The sequence below is a fragment of the Apostichopus japonicus genome, chromosome 4 (genome assembly GCF_037975245.1).
Source record: "Apostichopus japonicus isolate 1M-3 chromosome 4, ASM3797524v1, whole genome shotgun sequence".
NCBI classification, from domain to species: Eukaryota; Metazoa; Echinodermata; class Holothuroidea; order Aspidochirotida; family Stichopodidae; genus Apostichopus; species Apostichopus japonicus.
Window position 1 is genome coordinate 17,635,906 of NC_092564.1, and position 22,675 is coordinate 17,658,580.

The window sequence follows — 22,675 nt, forward strand, 5'->3', positions numbered from 1 at the left end:
TCAAACAGTCAAATGCAAACGCAAAATGGTAACGTATATTATATGTTAAAGAAACCTGGATGTGATTGCAACGTATTTGATTTAGCATCATACATGCGCTTGAAGAGAAATGATGTTTTAATGTATTAACGTGATAATAAATATTTCAAATCATGAGAGAAGCAGTTGCTATTCAAATAAACATCCGCATTCACCATATAACTATAAGCCTACCACACCTTTGTCACTAGCAGAAGTAGGGCCTAGCCTTGTCTCTACTTTTGCATGTAAAATAATGACATAATGTCATTGTACTAATTAACTGTTGATGTTGTAACTATACCGCTAAGTTGTAAAGATTTGAAGGCGAGGGTATATCAATGAAATTACAAAAGAACATCGATAGATCGATAACGAATTACAAAGGTTTCTAAATCAGTAAGTATTGTTATCTTATAAGTTATTCAACAGAACACACATACTATAAGACGACCCTATACACTTTCATTGCCAAGATAAATCCTCATACAATCACTCTTCCAGAAATCACTTCATTTCTCCAGTACATTTTAAGCTATGCTTAACAGTTCACTTTCAGAATGTCAGAATGAAGCAAGCAAGTCTGCATGAGGTATTTTTAAATAGCAAAAATTTAACACCCATATAAGCACATGCCGTTTGTAGCACTTCTATTTAATTGTAATACATTAATGGCAACACAATTAGCAAGTTACATATTCCATTTCATTTCATATATGCATGCATGGATTTATCTGCATGAGGTTTTTTTAATTAATAAAAACAAACACCCATAAAAGCACATGGCGTTTGTAACACTTCTATGTAATTGAAATACATTAATAGCAACACAGTTAGCAAGTTATAGATTCCATTTCATTTCCTGATGAAAAGCTCCTTCTGTAACCTACATAGGCTATAAGAAAAATGTGACTGTAAATAAACCATAAATTAATTTCTAACCGAAAAAAAAGGTACGTTTAGTATTTGTTTTAGGCAGCTGACATTAACAAAACGATAAAGCTATGAGCTTTCGACCTAAGTATAGAAACATGATACTTTCTAGCATTTTCTTAGTTTTAAATTGAAAAGACATTGTACACGTTTTAGATGCAGTCATGAATATGCAAAGTCAGATATGCACAACACACAAAAAATGTCCATATGCTACTTCATATTTAACACATTATGCTTTTTTTAAGTACGATAATTTGACAGCACGTGTAGTTTCGCATGATCGCGTGTATTTTTGCATTGCAAGGGAGTTGTCGTACACTATTAACCAAGCATGGAACTCGCAAATAACAGACAGAAATGTTGGAGCAACTTGAGAGATCGTAAGCGGTTATATTAATATTCTCCACTATTACATGGATTCGTAGTATAGAAATGCAGGTATAGGTATGGCGTTAACTAGGATATAAATAGCGTGTATATTTTGAGGCTCATATATATATATATATATATATATATATATATATATATATATATATCAGATATATATATATATATATATATATATGTATATATATATATATATATATATATATAGGAATATATATATATATACAACCATCAATGTAACGATATTGGACTCATCAATATTAAGGAAATTTATGTCGTGTTTCCAATTAAACACAACCGATATGAAATGACAAGCCAGCGATGTAAATAATGATAACATCACTCTCTAAAATGAAGTAGCCTATAATAAATTTAACTTTATATCATTCCTCTTCCGTTCGCTGAAATCATATTTTTTATCCTAGTTTTATCTCGCGGTTTCACCGCTCATATACAAGCTATATGGAAAAATAACGGTAGTGATAATAATAGTAAAAAAAAAACCGTATTGTGCCGAAATACTCACGAGATTATAAAAACTTTAGAAAAAATTTGTCTATTATTTTAACCTTCTTAAATCTCTCCGATTGGGAGAGATAATGAAGAGAATATTCTTACAGCCCCTGAAGACATGACTATTTGGGAAACAATATTTTCCGGCTTGACTTGAGTGATATTAATCTCAAGGGATTCTTTAATTTGATATGGGTTTGGGCTGACATGCAATTTACTTATGTGTTTGCATGTTAATGTGATGGTGGGAGCATAAAGAATGCATATATGAATACAAAATTATGTGCTCCATTCGAATAATTCCAAATATAGTATAAAATAAAACCATTAGTTTTTTCTGACTAATGGTTTTTATTAAGTGTAAAGTGAATGGTGCCAATGAGGAAGATAGCATTTTGTGTTGAGAAAAATAAAATTGTCTTTCAACATTGTTCACAGGGACACGTGATTTTGGCTTTAGGGGGTAAGAAACAAAATCACCTCAAAGCTTCCCAACAATACTGGTCCTCTCCGTGCGTATATCACATTCTATTATCTGAATTGATTAAAACAAAATAGTAATTTTGAGTTGTTGGTGTGGGGCGGGGTTAGGGAGGGGGTCGGGGAAGGAGAAGTGTGCTTCATTTACCCGCCGGTTCCGTCGACCCTGTGAGATTCGTTTTGTTCATATCTAGTTTGTTTGCGGTCGTTATCAAAAACAATATGAACCTCAAGACTGATTCAATGAATTCTATACATTTAATATGCGGACAGACATCTGAACCGCAAGAAGTTATTAACACGTTTTTATGTTATTTATTTCTTTTAAATCATTGTCAGTTGTTTCTAAATTAATTTTCGATCATCAGCTATTGAGTTGTAACTGATTTATGTAAACTCTGATAAAATTTCAATATACCTTAAATAATCCAGTCTTGGTATTTCGATTTGAAAATACACTTATAAAAACAATCTCGAGTTAACGTTCAAGTTAAAAACAAACGGTATTATTTTTAAACATTTTTATCCACTTAATTTACAATCATTTATAATTGAATAATATACTTTATATTAAACCAAGAGTGTGATATTGTCATTATTATTACGACCTTGACGTCTCTGTACTTCTTTATTTTCATTCCGTCCTAATTGATCAATCGGTATATATATATATATATATATATATACATATATATATATATATATATATATCTATATATATATATATATATATATATATATATATATATATAGATAGATATATATATATATATATATATATATATATATATATATATATATATATATATATATCTGATTAATTCAAACTTGAATGTCATTTCATTTGACAACATCATTAACGCGCAAATATATAGTAATTTCCCTTCCTGTTGGAAGTGAGTATTAGAATACTCCCATATCGGTTGCAGAAGGTTGTATCAAACCATCAAGGAAAATTTATTCCATTAACTTTGTAACGCTGGAAGGCCTCTTGATGACGGAGAAGTGAACCGTCGTGAGATTTGTTCTTTTTCTTCTTCTTTTCCTATATTGCTCTTCTTTCCTTCACAAGTATTTTCGCCAACAGTAATTGAGTGAAGTCAACACACAGTGGAGTACATCTCGTGATCGTTTTGACTGTATAGCCTCTAGGGGGAATGTTAATTTACAAACAGTATAAAATTAAGTCTGAATTTGATTCGAAAGGACACAAGGCAGAGTCATATTCTGATGTTTCACATAGAAGAAGGAAAAAAAAAAAAAAAAACATCAAAATGAAAGACACAGTGAGTGATTGCATATAGGCCACGTGTTTTTTCTTCGCATGTCCAATGTATATAAATATATATATATATATATATATATATATATATATATATATATATATATATATATATATATATATATTTATATATATATATATTTATATATATATATATATTTATATATATATATATATATATATATTTATATGTATATATGTATAATAAAGGCTATAAATACAGGAATACAGAGATAAGTTTAAACCAAGATGCAAATCATATTAGATCAACACGACAGCTGGTTTTGCTTTCAATTCATTTTCAGTATAAAAATTTACAGTATAATTAAAAAATAATTAAAATATATCAATAATAATATTTTTCATTTGTCTTCTTTAATTTTGTTTTAGGGGGATGGGTGGGGTGGATGAGTAGTATATAGACTTAATATTAAGTCTAATATACGCCTTAGAATAAACCATTTCTTTAACGTCTAAACGATTTTTAGTTTCGAAAGGAGGGTTTCCACAACCTCCTTCATGTGAGTCGCCTTCAACGACTCAGGTGCCGCCCAATTCTTGAAATTCTTGGTGTTACGCTGGCCATTACATTAAGGTTCATATACCCTTCCTTAAAAAAAGCATGCATTTTTTTATCATCCGTCCCCCCACCCAACCCCACCTCCACGGTGCGGACACCACTGTTACATAGGTTAGTAATATAAGGTTCTATTCATTGTAGAGACATTTCAGTATAAACGTGACGGTATCTGGTAAAGGACGGGGTTAATTAAGGTTGCCTTTGCTCGTCAAATTAACAAATTTGAGTGCTGCATCATCCGATTGTGAATGTGTAAATAGTATAACGCCCGTGACGTCATCAATGGGAAGGGATTCGTACGTGTTTCAGCCTGCTCAGTCAAAAGTGATATAAGTAGGCCCATGTCACATTTATTTGATCGCCTAACTTCTAACGGAAAAGCAAGTCCATTAGGGTATAAACTGAATTGCAATTCCAATTTATTTAAAGTGAATCTTAACATTTGCTTCAAGGGTCTGAAAAAATGTCAATTATAATATGTCTATATGTCTATATGTCTATATATATATATATATATATATATATATATATATATACATATATGTTTATATATATGTCTATATATATATGTCTATATATATATATGTCTTTATATATATATATATGTCTTTATATATATATATATATAAATATAAATATATATACATATATATTTATATATATATATATATACACACACATATATTTGTACAGATAAACACACACACGTATATTCATAGGCTCGTCTAATGTATAATATTATCCATGTTCATAACGTCGCCAACATTTATGTCTCCCTCAAATCATTGATCTCGTTAACTGAAAATGTATTTGACAAAATTAGTTATTCCGGCTCACGTTGTCGATTTAAATTTGAAATAATTGAATAATAATTGATTTTCTGCATTTTCTCTAAGTAATAGTGGCATTACATTTCCTCCATTTCATATGCAAAAGCACAACTATAAGTTAATATTATTTATGGTTATGGTAAACTTCACTATATAATACGTGCCGAAGAAAATATTTAACTTGATTAGAGATTAGCCCATCAGTATCGTCTGTTGTTTTATTTCTTTGATTTTGGTGTTGGGCAGTTCTAGACTAATAGTATGTGTGATATGTTTGAAAACAGAATCATGGCTTCTATAGTGGAAGTGTATTCTACCGCAGGGTATATATCTATACGAGATAAAATTGGACGTGAATTAGATTCACATGCTATAACATGCTATTTTACATCTTGGCGAGGTCATTTAGGCCCCGTGCGTGTCTTTCATCTAGTTTCTGTCTTGTTGTTACAAACTATCGTCTGTGAAATTAAAGATTCAATATGAAAGCCTATGACGACAGCTCGGCAGTCTTACGTTTTACGATAACTTGATTATATCGGAGACAAAATGTGCGTTTCGAGGCCATTTTGACTTTTCGATCGCTCTCTGCGTCAGTATTTCAGAGCGATACGCATTCAGGGACTATGTACGGGATATGTATGTTTCTCTCCCTCCCAGTCAGCCAGGAATTCTGCGTGGAGAAGGATCAAGGGTTGGTGCGGGGGGGGGGGGCGGTTGGGTGGGGGTTTGTGCGGTGGGGGAACCAACCATTTTAAGATAGGCACAATATTTCTGTCCGGTAACTTGTGAAGATTTTGCCCAGTGCATGTAGTACACACGAGGGGTGGGTGTGCACACCTAAGTCTGCATTGGGTGGGGGAGGGGGGGGGGGCGAGCGGCTAGCGAGGGAAGGTGCATTATTTGAAATAGAGGACAAGTGACTCTCGTCGTTTGTAACTACTCAAACAAGAAAGTTTTTATTGTGGGGGGGGGGGGGGGTTGCAGTTCATGCTTTCGATGGATAATTGAGAGAAGGCACTCGTTGGTTGCTCAGCACAGAAATATAAGGTACCTGTATAGCTTAGGTCTAGATAGCTCACAATAAATGGCTTTCAATAAAATCACAGAGATGCCATCCCAAGTGTATCGGCTATATTGACACCACGGTGTGAACTAACTGACAAAGTTTGAGTACGGTTTAATATCGCGAGACTAACCCAGGAAGTGAGTTTGGTAGAAATGAAATCTGACAAACACGATCGATGTAGACAGCGACAGAGAGAGAGAGGGCGAGAGAGAAATATATTAAGAGAAAATGTGATTGATTGCAAAATAAATTACCATATGGTAATTCCGGAAACCAATTAACTAATTCTAATACGACTATACGTCAACATCTCCCTGTAGATTCAAAACGAAATTTTGAGAAATTTTAAAGTGAGCACAATTAACTTAGTCAGACGACACACTGGGTTTTTTATCTTTTGATATTTTATATAATTAAATTTCTCGAATGCATAAATTTCGTGCTCGGTGTGGTCTCATTCTGTCATACTGTATATAGCTATGCACGTAGGGTACTACAATAACAAAACGGTATTTAATAAACTTTTACTTCGCTCCTCCTTACATGTCTCCCCACAACCTTAGCACTCTCGTTCTACCGTGCCTTGAATGAACTGGTAACCATTTAACACCGTGCGCCCTCTATAACCGGCTGCTACCGTCAATGCCCGCCCTTCTCATTCTACAAATCCAAAGTACCAGCATCGTGAGATTTTTTGGCTGGATTCTTCTTAACGTTATTCGTACGGAACTGTGACCTATAGGATCGTAGTTCTTCCATCCATTGGTTACGGTAGTTAATTAAGTCATACAGTAATTGTGACTTACAAATTCAGTATCTTCTTAGCAAAAGTAACAGTTTTTTAAAACAATTGCTATTTTCATCACCATTCTTCTCACGTTATTTCTTTCATCCTCAATAGATTCGGACGTTGTAAACCAGAGCTAACACAAGAGAGAGGCAGACAGCACTGGTTAACCAATCAAACCAGTGCGGATGAAGGTCACCATGGTAACGGGGCTATGGGTGCTCCTAATCTTGCTGAGTAACTGCTTCTCAAGTGGCTTTCCGTCTTCTGAAGAGGATGCAGAGGAGCTATTAGAGATTGTGACTTTGCAAGATCGAGTACCCTACATGCTCGAAGATATCTGCTGCTCGGTACCTGTATTAGAAGACATTGATGAAGACGCATGTTACAGATATTTCGCAGGTATGACGTAACACATTTTCATGTCGGAATTGTTTTGATGGTATTCATAATCAGTACGGTATTATTCAAAATGGAAATTTACCTCTTATAGAAGAAAGTCCATTCATGAACCAAAGAACAATATAAAAATCTGTTTTGTAACGTCATTTTAAACAAATTCTGCAATTATCTGAACATTATTTTGTTTTCAAAGATTACCTAAATATAAATAATATCATGTTTCTTGCTGTATCGGAGCCCAAATCCTCCCAACCTCTCTAGGGTGGTCACTCCTCATCTTTGAGCGTGACTACCTAACTACTTTAAGTACATCCATATTGGCATGAATGTGGACATTGTTAAATTCTATACACTTGAAATTGGTTTTAATGTTGAAATTTCCGAAATAAATCTGCGATGTTTTTCTATCTATACATTTTGCTTACTCTGTATTGTTAGATCCTGTCCACAGTGTCTCTCATAATGAGGAGAATAGACATAAATTTATTACACTCAGTAACTTTTACAAGGGGATAGATAGTTCTGTGGAACGCCGTACAAGCAGTGTATCAAACATGACATACACTGTATTGTTAGATCCTGTCCACAGTGTCTCTAATAATGAGGAGAATATTCATAAATTTATTACACTCAGTAATTTTTACAAGGGGATAGATAGTTCTGTGGAACGCCGTACAAGCAGTGTATCAAACATGACATACAATAAATTCCTTGCGCGTGTGTTTGTGTGTGGCATGTGTCTTCCTAACATCCTTCAGTTCATACAGGGAGCTGCTACTCTAACGCAGCTCCCTAGTTTATGCATCCTTCAAGACCCTAACGGGTTTCTTTCTTAACTTCACTCTGTTATCATTTTACAATCTTATATTCATCTCAACGAAAATTCCCTTTTCGAAGTCTGTTTCGTATCTCTGCTAGCTGTCAAAGTCTCGTGCATCATGTATACAAACCTAAAGGCTATGACGAGGAAAATTTGTGAGCAAATTTCCCCTCTGGGAATGAAAAATGTCCTGTTAGCTTTATTAGAGTAAATTCTACAATTTGTAGGTACAGATTGCAAACATTTTTGCTTCCGGCGAACGATGTACAAATTAAAACAGTCCCTTCAGTGGCAAATTATTAATTTTTAAGCAGGATATATATATTTTTTAATTTTTTTTATTTGAATAATCTTCTCGTGTATGTTTGGGGTAAAAAAAAACTCCCAATCTACCATTCTGGGACTGAGCAACGGTTTTTGCAGACTTTTTTTCATTTTTATAAATTAATTAAATAATGTTTCCCTTCACAATTTGCTGCAGGTTTTCAAATATATAATGAGTTGATCGCTGAACTGTGGCTGGCTGCTGAGAATGCCACGGACGTGACTGTTAATTACATCCTAGCCAAGGCCAACTTCAGATACAATACCAATATAACAGACTACAACGCTGAGGTAAAAAAAAGATAACAAAATCATGATGTGGAAACGTTTCATTTTTTACTGTTTTCTTAACATTGGTATGGCGAGACGTATATATGTACGATTATGCACCAATTTATGTCACGCTTATTACATAATGCATGGCCGATGAAAATGTCGAATTAATTATTTACTTACTCAATTTGTGATGTGTACGTCGGTTATTTGACTGATGGAATAACAAATCATAATGGTCCCTTTAGTTTATACAAACTGTCTATATCCAACAACAGAAATAAGAACGAAATACAAGAATGTCACTGAAAGTTCGTTATGGTCATGCCTATATAAGGGGCCTTATACCTAATCAGCAGATTTGAAAGGACAATGGCAGTGTAGAGAGTTATTTAGGAGCGGGCGCAATGCAAGAATTTTACCAGTTATAGGCTAGAATAGGCTAGCTAGTTTGGAGTACATATGCATTGGAGACAAGTAAGTATCGTCGTTCGTAAATGTGCAAACCAGTTAGTTTTTTTGGTTTTCTCTCTAAATATTTCTTTTAATCTTTTTAATAACGTGTAATTACTTCGCTCCTCTCTTACATGTCTCAGTACAACATATGCACTCCGGTTATATTAACTTGCCAAAATTGTTAAGAGTTAAGTACTGCGCCGTCATTCACCCACATAATTATATTCTCAATCAGCCGTTTGTATTTACTTCCTAAACTATATAGACTTTGAGTCATATGCCATTGTTTACCGTGCACTTAAGTACAAAACCTTGGAAAGTAAGCTACCGTATATAATTTGTTTATTTTAGTTTGATTTATTCTTTGCCCACAGTTCAAACAAAATCTATCAATTCATGCTCAACAAATGGGTTTGGAACTTCGCAAGCAGGCTGAACAGTTCGATACCAGCGGATTTTCGGAGAAAAATCAAAGAAAATTCTACCTGTTATTAAGAGGAGGCATTATGGACGATCCAGAGAAAAGAAGGTAGAAATTAATATTTCTATTTCGCGGAATTGGCTTATGCAATGTTAATGATTAACACTGAACGTGTGTATTTACTTCACTCCTCTCTTATCTGTCTCCGTATAACATGTACACTCTTATCTACATTATAAGCTACCCAATTTGGTAACATTCCAGCACTGCGCTTAACACCCCTCCCATAACCCATTCAGCCAGTTTGGTACGTATGGTTACATCATCCCAAAAATTGTTTGCGAATGCTGCGCGGTGATTTTTTTTTTGACAGATCCTAGCCTATAATGAGCGGTGATATTGAGTGGTACTCTCTTCCGCGATCAAACAAGTGCTGTGACGAGAACACCCGCGCGTCATTTCAGTTTCAGTATAGGCCTACACCTTCTCTCTTTGCTGGATTTAGAAATTAAAAAAAATATATATATTCGGGTGGGTCTCCGTCATATAAGGTTGGACAGGAGTGTCTGCACTCTGGACAAAGAATGTCCCATGATTCACCCTTCCAAATATCGCGCTGATATACCCAACTGGGGAAAACAAATCTCGCCAAGAGCTTTTACTTTACGAAGAATCTGAAGAAACATATCAGCTAGAAGTACAGTCCCTTTTTAGCACTGAACTTCCCTCGATGTATTACGAGTAAGCTTACACACGCGCATACCATGACGCAAGCGAACTGATCTCTTTTTACCTTTCCGCTGCATCAAGTTTGTATCCTCATGGGTGTTTTATTGTTGCTGCCCATAACTCGTAACTATTTTGTGGAAAAGGATAAATTGATTTCAATATAATAAAGTCGCAGATTTTCAAACTATCTATTACCGCTTCAACAAGAGAGAAAGAATTCAATATCGTTTTGTACGCGTTACAACAACAGCAAGGGGAAACTGGAATCTATATTTATCGTGTTATGTTGCCATTTAGCAAACTCAAAAGTTTTATCTGTCTTTTGAAAGATTCGGAGGGTTTTGATTCCAGCTCAGAGGCAAATCCGCAATCAGGTTTCTCTCAGGGAATCGTGAGGTTTTTCAACTGTGAGACTGTTTTGTTTTGCATGGCGGCAGGTGTAAAATGTTTTCTTGTTACTTTTATAATTGTTTATATTTTACGGTTTTTACTCAAACATAAGTTGTTTTTTTTGGCTCACCCTTAAGTGTTGGTTTATCATTGTGTACTCTATAGGAAAATGAAATGAAGAAAGGAAATGACGTCTAGTTTGACAAGGGAAAGAAGCATTATGGATTATAAGATTAAAGAAAAGGCAAATCCATATGTGACATTTTGAAGATAAACCGACAGATTATTCTCTTTTCCACCTCTATTGAATGTTGTAACTTAACCACAGCGATATAACATAAAGCATGTTCCTTTTAGATCTGCCGCTCTTGCTAGAGCTCTATAAATACATTGTACAATGGCACAAAGATTTCGATCCTTCTAAAATGCGATCATGTGTAGTATCTGTTCCCTTTCGAGGGGAATGGTGATGCACACCCGACGATGATCTCACAGTCACAGTCCCGATGCAAGGGGACTGAGAGCGGATCAGTCGTTCGGTAGTTTGGTTTTCTTGCACAGGTTCTTTCCTGGGTGACTTTTCTCAAAAAGTATCTAAAATTCCTTCCTATATTAAAGACTATATGTGTATATATACCTTTCAGCTCAGCCTTTTGTATGAAATGTGCCCCCACTGTTACTGTATCCCCCCCCCCCTTATACACAGTAGCAATGTATTTATAAGTCCCTGTGTCACTTTCAGCTGGTTGACTGCAGGGCAGCACTAGTGGGGAGTTGCCTGGACACACATTATTCCATTTATGACCTTTTATAGAAGGGATTTGGATCTTGATATGTTATATTCCTAAGTAGAAAAAAATGGATGATAATAATGTTCCTACAGTTAATGAGTTTTTTCGGAGATATTCATATTGGATTCTAGAATCCTCCTTTAAGTGAGGCTTCAGAGACATGACGACATGTGCTTCTCAGTGGAGGTCAAATTAACCTAATAAATAAAAATAAATAAATAAATAATCTAATTTCATTTCATTTATGCAACAGAGCTGCCTTGGATGACTTTCAATGTGTCCTTGACAAACTTGTAAAATGTTTAGTAAACATCAAGTTAACGTCGCTCCCATCTTACCTGTCTCCCCACTGAACCTCCGCATCTGCACTTTCCCGATCTACCTAACTACACATTCATTTGAGGCCATAAAAGTCTTGTTTTCACATTGAATGGTTTTTGTTTTTTTTCATCTGAGTAATTTACCTAATGTTATAACATTGCTCAAGATGTTGTTGATGTTGATTAATGACAATGGAGAGGGGTAAAAACATAAATAACGGTAGCAAGAATGTTACTAAGCATTGCCCCCTAATATACTAGAAAATCAAAAGTGGATCTACACTGAATCATTCAGTAACCCGGTACCCCCACCCCACCCACACCACCCCACAACCCTCCCCCTGTATATCCACAGATGTCATCATTAATCGTATGTCTCTGATCTTGTTCCTGCAACTTTAAGATTAAAGATGATAACTCACCCAAGTATGAGCATAATTTCTTATCATCGAGTATTCATGTGGAAATGAAAGGCAGATTCAAATAATCGTCGAGATACAAAAAAAAAAAATCTTTAATTTGGTAATTCTCGAAATTTTTAGAATATTTCATATTAAGCCATTCGGAATATGTTCGCAGTCTGTGTCCTTAATACATGTATCTAGAAAATAATTAGTTGAGGCAATTTCGTCTTATCTTTAATCAAAATAACAGGCTTGTGTTCATGGTTTGCGAAAATAATAAAGTAATAGACTTTTATTTCATCGCTATATACATGTTATTGACGATTGAAAAATTGAAGAAAAACAAAAACACACACACACAAATAAACTTATTGGTTTCGTTCATTTCGAAACTAATCTTTAGACTTTCTTGTGAGGTCCTCCCCAGTCAATTATTTTGTTTGTTTGATTGTCTTGTTTCTTTTTCGTCTTTCTTAATTGTCTTTCTAGAATCGATTCGGAGGCTGCTACCAGAATGGCTAGGATCTATTCCACAGGACAGGTCTGTCTGAATGCGGAAACGCAACCGCCCTCATCTTTGGTAGAGCAGTACCATGCAGGGAAAATCCCCCAATGCTTAGATTTAGAACCCCACATGGAGCTCATTTTCAGCCAATCTAGGGATGAGGAAGAGTTAAAATGGGTTTGGGAGCAATGGAGGAACGCCGTCGGACCTGAAATAGGTTCGCTTTATCCGGTATACGTGGAAATGACGAACTACGCCGCTGTGAGAGGAGGTAGGCCAATTGCTCTATGAGAAACCCGTGTCCTATCAAATTATGCAACCCACCCGGCCCCTCACACACCCTCACGTACCTAACCTGCCAAACTTGGTAACAGCCACTCCCTCTTCCTACCGAATGGACCAAGTATCGTCGTTCAAATCAGTTATAGTTTTGTGGCCACAAGTATACCTCGTGTGTTGTTAACAAATGTGAAAAGCTATATAGTACCGAACGGAGATATCGAAGAAAACAGAAGATGTGAAAAGATTAAAAATGAAACAAATAGATATCAAGAGTAAATTGAAGAAATCATAACTACGTAAAATTTTGATGATTTACTTCCCTCCTCTCTGTTCCGTCTGCTTTCAAATCAGCCACCCCCCGCCCCATGACCCACTTCCGGGTCATGACCCGCTTCCTCTTCTCACTTCCGAATGTAACATTCTGAATTATAAGCAACATGCATGCTTTTCGCGACACCCAATCGAATATCGTATAATGTACACAATTTCGCCATTAAAGATATAAAGGCCTACATCAAATCCATCTTAGCAGCTACATACCTTTCATTTGATAATTTGGCCTATATATTGCAAATGGGCAAACCCAAAACACTTTTCTTTCTTTTTTATGTTTGCCTTGGGAAAACGGTAACTCATTGTTAATGTTTAGAGGTTTTGCTACATTCTTTATTATGGTTGATTTTTTTATTGTCATTTATGAGAACTTCAATTAATAAGAATGTCACGAACATACATTATGGATATTGAAATGCCAAATTAATTTGACATGAATCGTTTCAAAATTGATGTGCTTGTATGTGTCATATAATTATAGTCTTTAAAGGTGTAGTCTACTTATCTATGCAAAGGACGCTGAGATGAACAATAAAATATTCACGTTATTAAAATTCATCAAAATTAGTGGTGCTTTTGGATATTGTCACCAATATCAGGTCTCCTCTTACTTTATACCGAAATCTGAAGAAATGGATGAAAAGTAACTAAGATACAAAATATGAATTTATGATATTTCCTTCTCTCCAAACTACAACAATAACGAGTCAGACCTTTTAACTTGACCTTTAAGTTTTCTATGCAAATATCAAGTAACCATATCGACAATGTGTTTTCGTGAAACAGGTTATAACGACAGGAGCGAAATTTTACTTGAAAAGTATGAAGACGAGAATTTTGAGGAGGTTTTGATGGAGCTATGGGAAGAAGTAAAACCAATGTACTTGGAACTTCATGCATACGTACGACGAAAGTTGAGGGAACACTATGGAAGTAAAATTGTCGGAAAACACACCATCCCTGCTCATTTACTAGGTAAATTATAAATATAAGAGTCGAATGTCAAATGTGTTTCTAGGTGACAGGATATTAAGCACTTGTATGAAAGGAACGAAATATTTCACACTCATCGCTAGTTGAACACCTCATCCTTAAAATCGTGTTCGTTACTCTAGAAAGGTTTTCTCCTAACAATGTAAACTTTTCTCTTTAGGCAGATTGACTCATTACTTACTGCACAAAGTAGATCATATAGAAGATGGTCTGTGACGTCATAATGACGTCCGTTCTAGAAACCCTTTTCTTATTGTTATCATTTGTTATTGAATTAGTCTTAATATATGATACATTTGGAATGTATGCTGATTTATCAATCGTTCTCTTCATGCATCATTCCCTTATGCTAATATCGCACTAAAATGTCCTATACCATGCTTCAAAGCACTCGTATTGACAATATGAACAGTTCCTAGCCTTTGATCTGATACAAACAGGGTAGCCATACTGCTCGTACTGTCAGTGCAAGTGATTTGAAGCGAGAGAAGAAAGAAAATAAGGGGAAATAAAAACAAAACAATGTCCCATCTGGGTGTTCTTTCATTTAAGAATTCATCAGGATGCTTCTTGTTCGCTAGCATTTTATTATCTTCATTGGATCACTAATTTATACATTATTGAGAAAATCAAAGGCAGTTCAGCTTGACGCCATAATGACGTCACTAACTCTGCTGTTGTGAGTTGCATTGATAAAATTGTCAAAAAATTACTTCCTTGCAATTTTCTCTCATAAATAAATCTACAATATAAGCCTTCTATGTGCTATTTCTATGCTATTGTGTTTGTTATGTCGCTGAACTGTATTTTATGCGTTGTTATATATGAAAATACATGTCTCAGATATCGCTCCTGCAAAAAGAGGTTCTTCACATCGTTTCCGTAAGATAAAAGCGATGAACAGCTTGAAATATTTGAAAGTTAACATCCTGTTAACATAAGTTGACATTCTCAGTTGCTATATTCTGTTGTACTGCGGCCATTTCGGTCGTTTTGCGAGATTATTCTACACTACCGTCTGTCCATTATTGCTACGAGCTGTAACACGATACAACAAGTACTTTCACTAATTGGAGGCCGATGTAGGAAAACACCTTTGTATATAAATTGCTTGAGGATGATAAAATTGCACTTGTTTTTTTCTGTTCTTCAACCAAACAAACCAGGAAACATGTGGGCGCAACAATGGCAGAATATTTATGACATCGTTGCACCATACCCGGAAGTAGAGGTCGGCGACGTAACAGGAGAGATGTTGAAGCAAAATTATACCGTCCGGCGAATGTTTGAGACAGCAGAACGATTCTTCACTTCCATCGGTCTTGACCCAATGCCTGACTCGTTTTGGAAATTATCCATGTTGGAAAAACCAGCTGATAGAAAGGTCACGTGCCACGGATCCGCCAGTGATCTCTCTGCTCATAAAGACGTCAGGTTAGATTCTTTGAGAACGGTTAACGTCACCTACCTGTAAGGGAGGTGTGTGTGAAGGGGGAGGGGTGTGGGGAAGGGGGTGGTAAAATGGGTTACAACTCCGGGACCCGGGATCAGGTAGGGGGCCCGGGAAAATATGAAAAATGTCCCGGGAATAATGGATAAACATTGGAGTATTTTCTCAGTTTCATAATGTAATTTAGGGGGAAAAGAGAGCCCAACTACCTAACCTGCCACAATTGATAGAGTGCGCCATCGGTCGTGTTAAACAGCTACCAAATCGTACATGGGTTGACAGGAAACTGGACAAGCAAGTATTGTCGTTCGTAAATATTCAGTCCAGTACGTAATAAATAGATGTCTCTCTCCTACCACACAAAAAGTCGCCTTCAGTACTTATGTAACAGATAAACTCGCCTGTCTACGTCCTTGACATCTAACAACCATATGGTCAGATTTTTACCTATACCATGCTCGGTTAATATTTTGTTTGTTTATGAGATTATTTTCATTTGACTCCATCCAGGATCAAAATGTGTACTGATATTACCATGGACGATCTCCATACTGTGCACCATGAGATGGGCCACGTGGAGTATTATCTGATGTATAACCCGCAACCCATTGTGTTTCGAGAGGGAGCCAATCCAGGCTTCCACGAGGCTGTAGGTGATACCATTGGTCTTTCCGCAGTCACTCCCGATTATCTCCATAAGATAGGACTACTAGAAAGTCCAGAAACTGACGAGAGTAAGTGATCCTGTCTTCTTGCTTCCTTCCCTTCTCTTCCATTCTAGAGTGTGTGACGCCCAGCTTGTAGACACGATATCTCAGACCAGTTTCATATTTGGTGTGTAGAAGTACCACAGGAGTACAAGAAGCGTGTTATTTTTGGTCGAAGTCAAAGGTCATTTGGGGTCAAATTGTGAAAACATTGTAAACACGATATCTCAAGAAGGGAAGGTCAGAACAATTCATATTTGATCTGTAAAATCACCACATTGATTGATGATGATACCTATTGTTTTTGGTCGAAGTCAAAGGTCATTTGGGGTCAAATTGTGAAAACCCTGTAATCACGATATCTCAATACTGGAAGCATGGACCGACCTCTAATTTGTGTGTAGAAGTACCACATTAAGTTAAATAAGCCTATTGTTTTTGGTGGAGATCGAAGGTCATTTGGGGTCATCAGAGGTTAAATCGTAAAACCCTTGTAAACATGTACACCCTCACTATACATTACGACAGATTCATGGAGAAAACTGCTCATGTTACATCATCGAAAGCACATTGCAATTTTGCATTCTGGTAAATGTGTTTTAATATTTCTTTTTCGATAGAAGCAGATCTAAACCATCTCATGTTGAATGCATTAGAGAAGGTGGCGTTCCTTCCATTCGGTCTACTGATAGATCAGTGGCGTTGGCGTGTCTTCAGGGGTGAAATAACACCGGATAAATACAATGAAGAATGGTGGAAGTTACGGTATACAATTTGTATTGATAATACATTAAATTTATATTTTGTTTGAACCTTTCGCGCAATACGACCCCGTGTTGTATATACCTAACTAAATCTAGATGATGTAGGAATGTGAAGGGTGGGGTGGTGGGAGGGGGGGAGGGGACTAATCCTATTTTCCCGCGGTGTATTCAGATTATCCCGGTTTTCCCGTAGTGTATTCAGATAATTCCAGTAGTCCCAAATCGGATGACATTTGCTTGTTGGATATTGTCACAATTTGTTTTAATCTGGAAAGGAAAGGATCGTGATTATCTTGAATTCTTGTTTCTACATTTTTTGCTTTTGCTTGTTTCAGACAACATTATCAGGGACTGATTCCTCCAGTCAAACGAACCGCCGAAGACTTTGATCCTGGTGCTAAGTATCACATTCCAGCCCTTACGCCTTACATTAGGTAATTTATTTTCTCTTTGGGGAGGGGAGGGGATGGGGGGTGGTTGGTTCTCACTAGCAAAAAAAGTAATCAAATGACTTCACTCCTATCTTACCTTTCTCCTCGAAAGTCTTGCGCATTCCCATTCTAACTACCTAACTTGCCCAAATTTGTGAGCGTTTGAGCAATGTACCCCAATCGACTCCCCCCACCCCCCACTCCATTGTCCCATTTCTGGAACCATCACTCACTCCTCTTTTCGAATATTTTATAGTGCAACATCTGCATTAGCGACAGAAAGTTTCCTCTGTACGAAGAAGCTTCAACTGTTAGTTTTACAATTATTGTATTATAACTTATTTTTTTTACATAGATATTATAAACATTATATCATCACAAGCCTAATATTGTACACAAATGTCAAAAATATAGGACCTTGAATATTATCCCGAGAAGTCAGGTTAGTTTGTGAAGTCAAGATGGATCATAATAATAATATTAATTATGAAAAACCTTAAAATTGATCGATGAAATCGAAACTCTTGAACAAATTTGAGTCAAATTCGTTTCTTTAATTTTGTTTAACATGATTATTTTGTTTATTTAATTATGTGATCATTTTCTCCCCACGAGAAACATATTTATTTATATTAAATGAAGACTCCTCATTTCTGACCTACATTCTCTTTCATTAATCGGTATTTGATATTTTGATATTTGGTATTTGATATTATTTCTCATTTTACTATGCCTCTTTTTCTTCTTATTAATTGTGGTTTCATTATTTCATTGTGTCTGACGTCACTTCTCTACAGATACTTCGTGAGTTTTCTCATACAGTTTCAATTTCATCGTTCCCTTTGCGACGAAGCTGGATTCAAAGGCCCGTTACATAAATGTCACATATACCAATCTACAAAGGCAGGAGACAAACTTCGGTTAGTATCTTCTCTTTTATTCGCCCTGTTTTTATCTGCTTTTCTCCGCGTCTGTTTATCACACCCGGCAAAGCCATATAGAATATTGAATCTGTCAGTGGTAGCAATATCCTGCAAAGTTATACTAACCATTCGCTAGCGACGAATCCATTAGAAAATAACGAGTGCGTGATATAAATTTGTTTTTTTCCAAATGGTAATGGTGTTTGTCAGTTCTCTGGTGCCTGGAAACACAGTAGTGCTCGATCATTGACAACGATTGGTACAATTGATTGATATTTTTTACGCTGGGACAAATGTATCTATAAATTGGCTCTGCAACAATAATATCGAAGCTGAACTTTAAGCAACTACCCTCACCCCTAAAGAAAAAAACGAGGAAGACGAGAAGATATCCATAACTGCGAATTGTAATATTTGACCCCGTTGCCTTAATGTCATCCTGCAGCAATCCCCTCTTCCCTCTCTTCCCTCTCTTGCCCCTCTTACCCCTCCTCCCCTCCTCGCGCCCCCTCCCCCAATCCTACTCCCGTCCCCCTTCTCCCGTCCCTCCCCTCACTTCTCCCTTCACATTCCCCTCCTCCCGTCGCCCTTTACACTGCCATCATCCCGTCGTCCTTCACACTGTCCTCCTCCCGTACGCGTCGCCCTTTATACACTCACCTCCACCCGTCACCCATCCCCTTCCCATCCTTGCCCTCCATCGTCTTCCACAAAACAGGTCGTCCCAGGTTTGCCTCCGTTGGTCACTTAAGCCCAGTGAAAAACATTTGATTGAACTCTGTTTGAATTGTATATCATATTGACGGTTATTGCATATTAATTAAACTGTGTACAAAACGGTTCTCTTGAGAAATACTGTCACGTGAGGATTGGCTGTATTGTGTACTCTAACTGAATATTCATGATGTCTTTTCTTCTTTGTTCTGTATAGTGAAATGCTGTCGATGGGTTTAAGCCAACCTTGGCAGGAAGCAATGGAAGTCTTGACCGGGCAGCAGAAGATTGATCCGAGCGCTATTCAGGAATATTTTAGTCCACTTCTAAAATTCTTGGAGGAGGATAATAGGAAACATAAAGAAAAAGTGGGCTGGTAAATGACAAAGGAATAATAACAATAATTAAAGCCCAACACAAATCGACGTGGAAATGGAACAGACGCACTAACAAAACATATAGACGGACACGAGCACAGATGTCTACAACACTGCTTAGTGACTGCTTAATTACAAGCAAGGTCCAAAGCTGCACATTAAATTGCACTTGATAAAAGGTTTCTGTGAGTAGGATACGACGGAAGGGAGAATGGAGGGTAGGGGGGGTGGTGAGCGTGGGGGTGGGGGGGGGGAGTTGAGGGAGTGTTTGGATCATCAATCAGAGGTCCAACATAGAAAGCAAAAACTACTATAAGATGTTAACAGCTTATCATAAATCATTACCTAATTTTGACTAATTTACTAATGTATTAGTTTAGGATCGTGATTATACACATGACGAGATGCTCCCATAATACTCAATTCAATGAATGGCAGATTACAATGACAATACTACGAAGTAAAAAGTCACGTGGAAATAATCGTCCTCGTATAGCAGCTGTTATATAACATCGATATTGTTACAAGACAAAATCTGGTGTTCGATACTCGAAGGTACTGCGTTATCTGTTCTTTAGATCAGCAATAGCTCCCTCAGTTCTTAAAACGCTTTTGCCTAAAAAAATTGATCTTGGTTGATAGCAAAGATAGGCACGAGTTCGATCATGACGTCCATCCTGGGGGATAGTCTAAGGGAAGGGGTGTCCCTATTAGGACACCTGTTTTTCCACAAGATTTCTAACGGGCTTAATATCATTTACTCTTTGAAATTCAGTTTGGGGACATTTTGTGACTTGAAGTTTATGGAACTGTTTCAATCATTTGTGGTAGAAGAACCTCTTTTTTTCGGTGGCGCTATAGCTTTTCTTTTGAAGATGTATGTCTATACTGTAGAGCAGGTAGAAAACTAGAACTCTCGGTTTACAAAGGTTAATTAAACCGTGAAATAAAGTTAGAACTATAACAATCATCTGAACAATGAATGATTATGTTTAATAAGAGTTAAAAATTTGATATAAAAAATAGGTTTTAAGAAAATTTAACTTTAAGAAAAATGTCAAGATTAACCACGTGTGTGTTTATTACATTGTTTAACCTCATGGGGCCTATTTATTAATGTCATGTTTTTTTTTCTCCAAAATATTGATATGCGTAGTAGAATCTACAGGCAAAATTGGAAAAGTAAACATTTGTTTCTATGATCATGGTGTTAATGACACCATAATTAATCATTTGAGTGTGAGTGAAGGATGTACCATTCTAATACGAATTCCGCTGGAGATGAGCTGATTGTTTTCATGTTGTTAGGTTTATGTTGATCATATGAGGAGTTTTGTAAAGTACAAGTAAAGTTCTCCAACCTGGCCCTTTTTTCAATTTGGTCATACTAAATTGAACATTACTATTGTATATGAAACATGAAAATATGTGCAAACTTCATGGTCACTTTCTCAATGACCGCCTGTCACATTTCTGATACAACTAAATTAATTAAATTTAATGACAATATTTAGGAAACAAACACATTTTGTCTACAATTATGATAGTTTATATGGTTTTCGCCATCTAAGTGCAATTACTTATCATTCTATGACATGTCTGCACACAAATATATATATATATATATATATATATATATATATATATATATATATATATACTATTTCATGTTGCCACACCTGCTCCCTCGCTTCAACAGCATAAGTTTGCATAGGATTTCAAAGGTGGGGTGGTGGGGCCAACTTCTGAACTTGCCCGACTGATTAAGGTAGCTGCATGAAACCTTTATGCAGTAGAAAAGGCAGATCCTGGATTTGATAAAGGGGTCGATGTGGCCCTGTTATGTCGTCGAAGCCGACGTCCATATAGGGACGTCTGTAACCCCCCCCCCACCCCCAGGAAATACATGAACAGTTTACGTCAAATGGCGCATTCTGAGGCATATGAGGTTTTCTGAGGCACGTGTAGATTATAAATTAGTTATATATTTAGATATAAACGCATGAGTGGTCTCATACTTCCCCGACTGAAAGTAGACAACATCCCGGCGACTTATGAATGAGATTTGGGCATGGGGGGGGGGGGAGGTGGAGGGAGAAAGCCCACCCCACCCCTATCCTTGTGCACGCCGTGGCTTCCAGCGCCCCTAAGAAGAAGTGCTATATCGCTAGGCATCATTACTATATCAAATCACTTTTCTCCATCTTCGTGACTTGTTTGTTAGATTTAATTAAAAGTTTAATTCTTCGTTTTTAAAGCGTTAGGTCTACTTTTAAGAAAGTTTAGGTTATGCAAATCTTTAACGCATGCATAAAACATTATTGTAAATTTATAGGAGAAAACAAATCAGATATATAAAATATATAATTTTCAACAAAATAGACACGTAATTTCTGATAGGCTTGGTGTGTAAGTATAGCTTACCTCAGGTATGAAGTAAAGCCGTTGACAATTTAATTGTAGCCATACGGCGCATGCGCTGAAATTTTGTAACGTATATACGTGGTAGAGGTTTACTTTTGTTTCAGAATTTCTTGGTTTCTTTTCATGTGTCAAAGGTCAACGTTTTCTTTCTTTCAGCTTTTTCTGTAGTTTCAAAATGCTTAAATTCCGAATTAATATCTATTAATACGTACAATTATATATATATATATATATATATATATATATATATATATATATATATATATATATACATTAACTATGTATACATATCAATAAATGTCCACCAACTGATATTAATTTATTAAACACCTTCTGCTCTAACAACTGTATTCTTTCGTGTCTTATTTCAAAAATCGTGTCTTTTAATATTGTAGTAAACTTTGTATTTTTTTGGGTAATATTAAACCCAACCCACTTGAAAGAATATGTGTGTGGTGGCATACATGACCTAAACCATTCTCAACTTGTTTTTAAAACGATTTTCTGTCACAAATAACGTGAAATGTATATTGAAAAGAAATATATATTTAAAAACTCCA

General features: G+C 36.1%; 1 protein-coding gene across 4 annotated transcripts in view; it reads left to right on the forward strand.

Moving 5' to 3' along the window:
- The window catches only part of LOC139966659 (angiotensin-converting enzyme-like), a 69,466-nt gene extending 46,791 nt beyond the window's left edge, over positions 1 to 22,675 (forward strand). For all 4 annotated transcript variants that reach the window (XM_071969920.1, XM_071969922.1, XM_071969919.1 and 1 more), the window contains exons 2-12: positions 6,997 to 7,284; positions 8,586 to 8,719; positions 9,532 to 9,686; positions 12,702 to 12,988; positions 14,119 to 14,307; positions 15,492 to 15,759; positions 16,286 to 16,509; positions 17,103 to 17,247; positions 17,582 to 17,680; positions 18,475 to 18,597; positions 19,532 to 22,675. In XM_071969920.1, the coding sequence (XP_071826021.1) occupies positions 7,071 to 7,284; positions 8,586 to 8,719; positions 9,532 to 9,686; positions 12,702 to 12,988; positions 14,119 to 14,307; positions 15,492 to 15,759; positions 16,286 to 16,509; positions 17,103 to 17,247; positions 17,582 to 17,680; positions 18,475 to 18,597; positions 19,532 to 19,694 (2,001 nt within the window). In that variant the 5' untranslated portion in view covers positions 6,997 to 7,070 and the 3' untranslated portion in view covers positions 19,695 to 22,675. The remainder of the gene's footprint in view (positions 1 to 6,996; positions 7,285 to 8,585; positions 8,720 to 9,531; positions 9,687 to 12,701; positions 12,989 to 14,118; positions 14,308 to 15,491; positions 15,760 to 16,285; positions 16,510 to 17,102; positions 17,248 to 17,581; positions 17,681 to 18,474; positions 18,598 to 19,531) is intronic.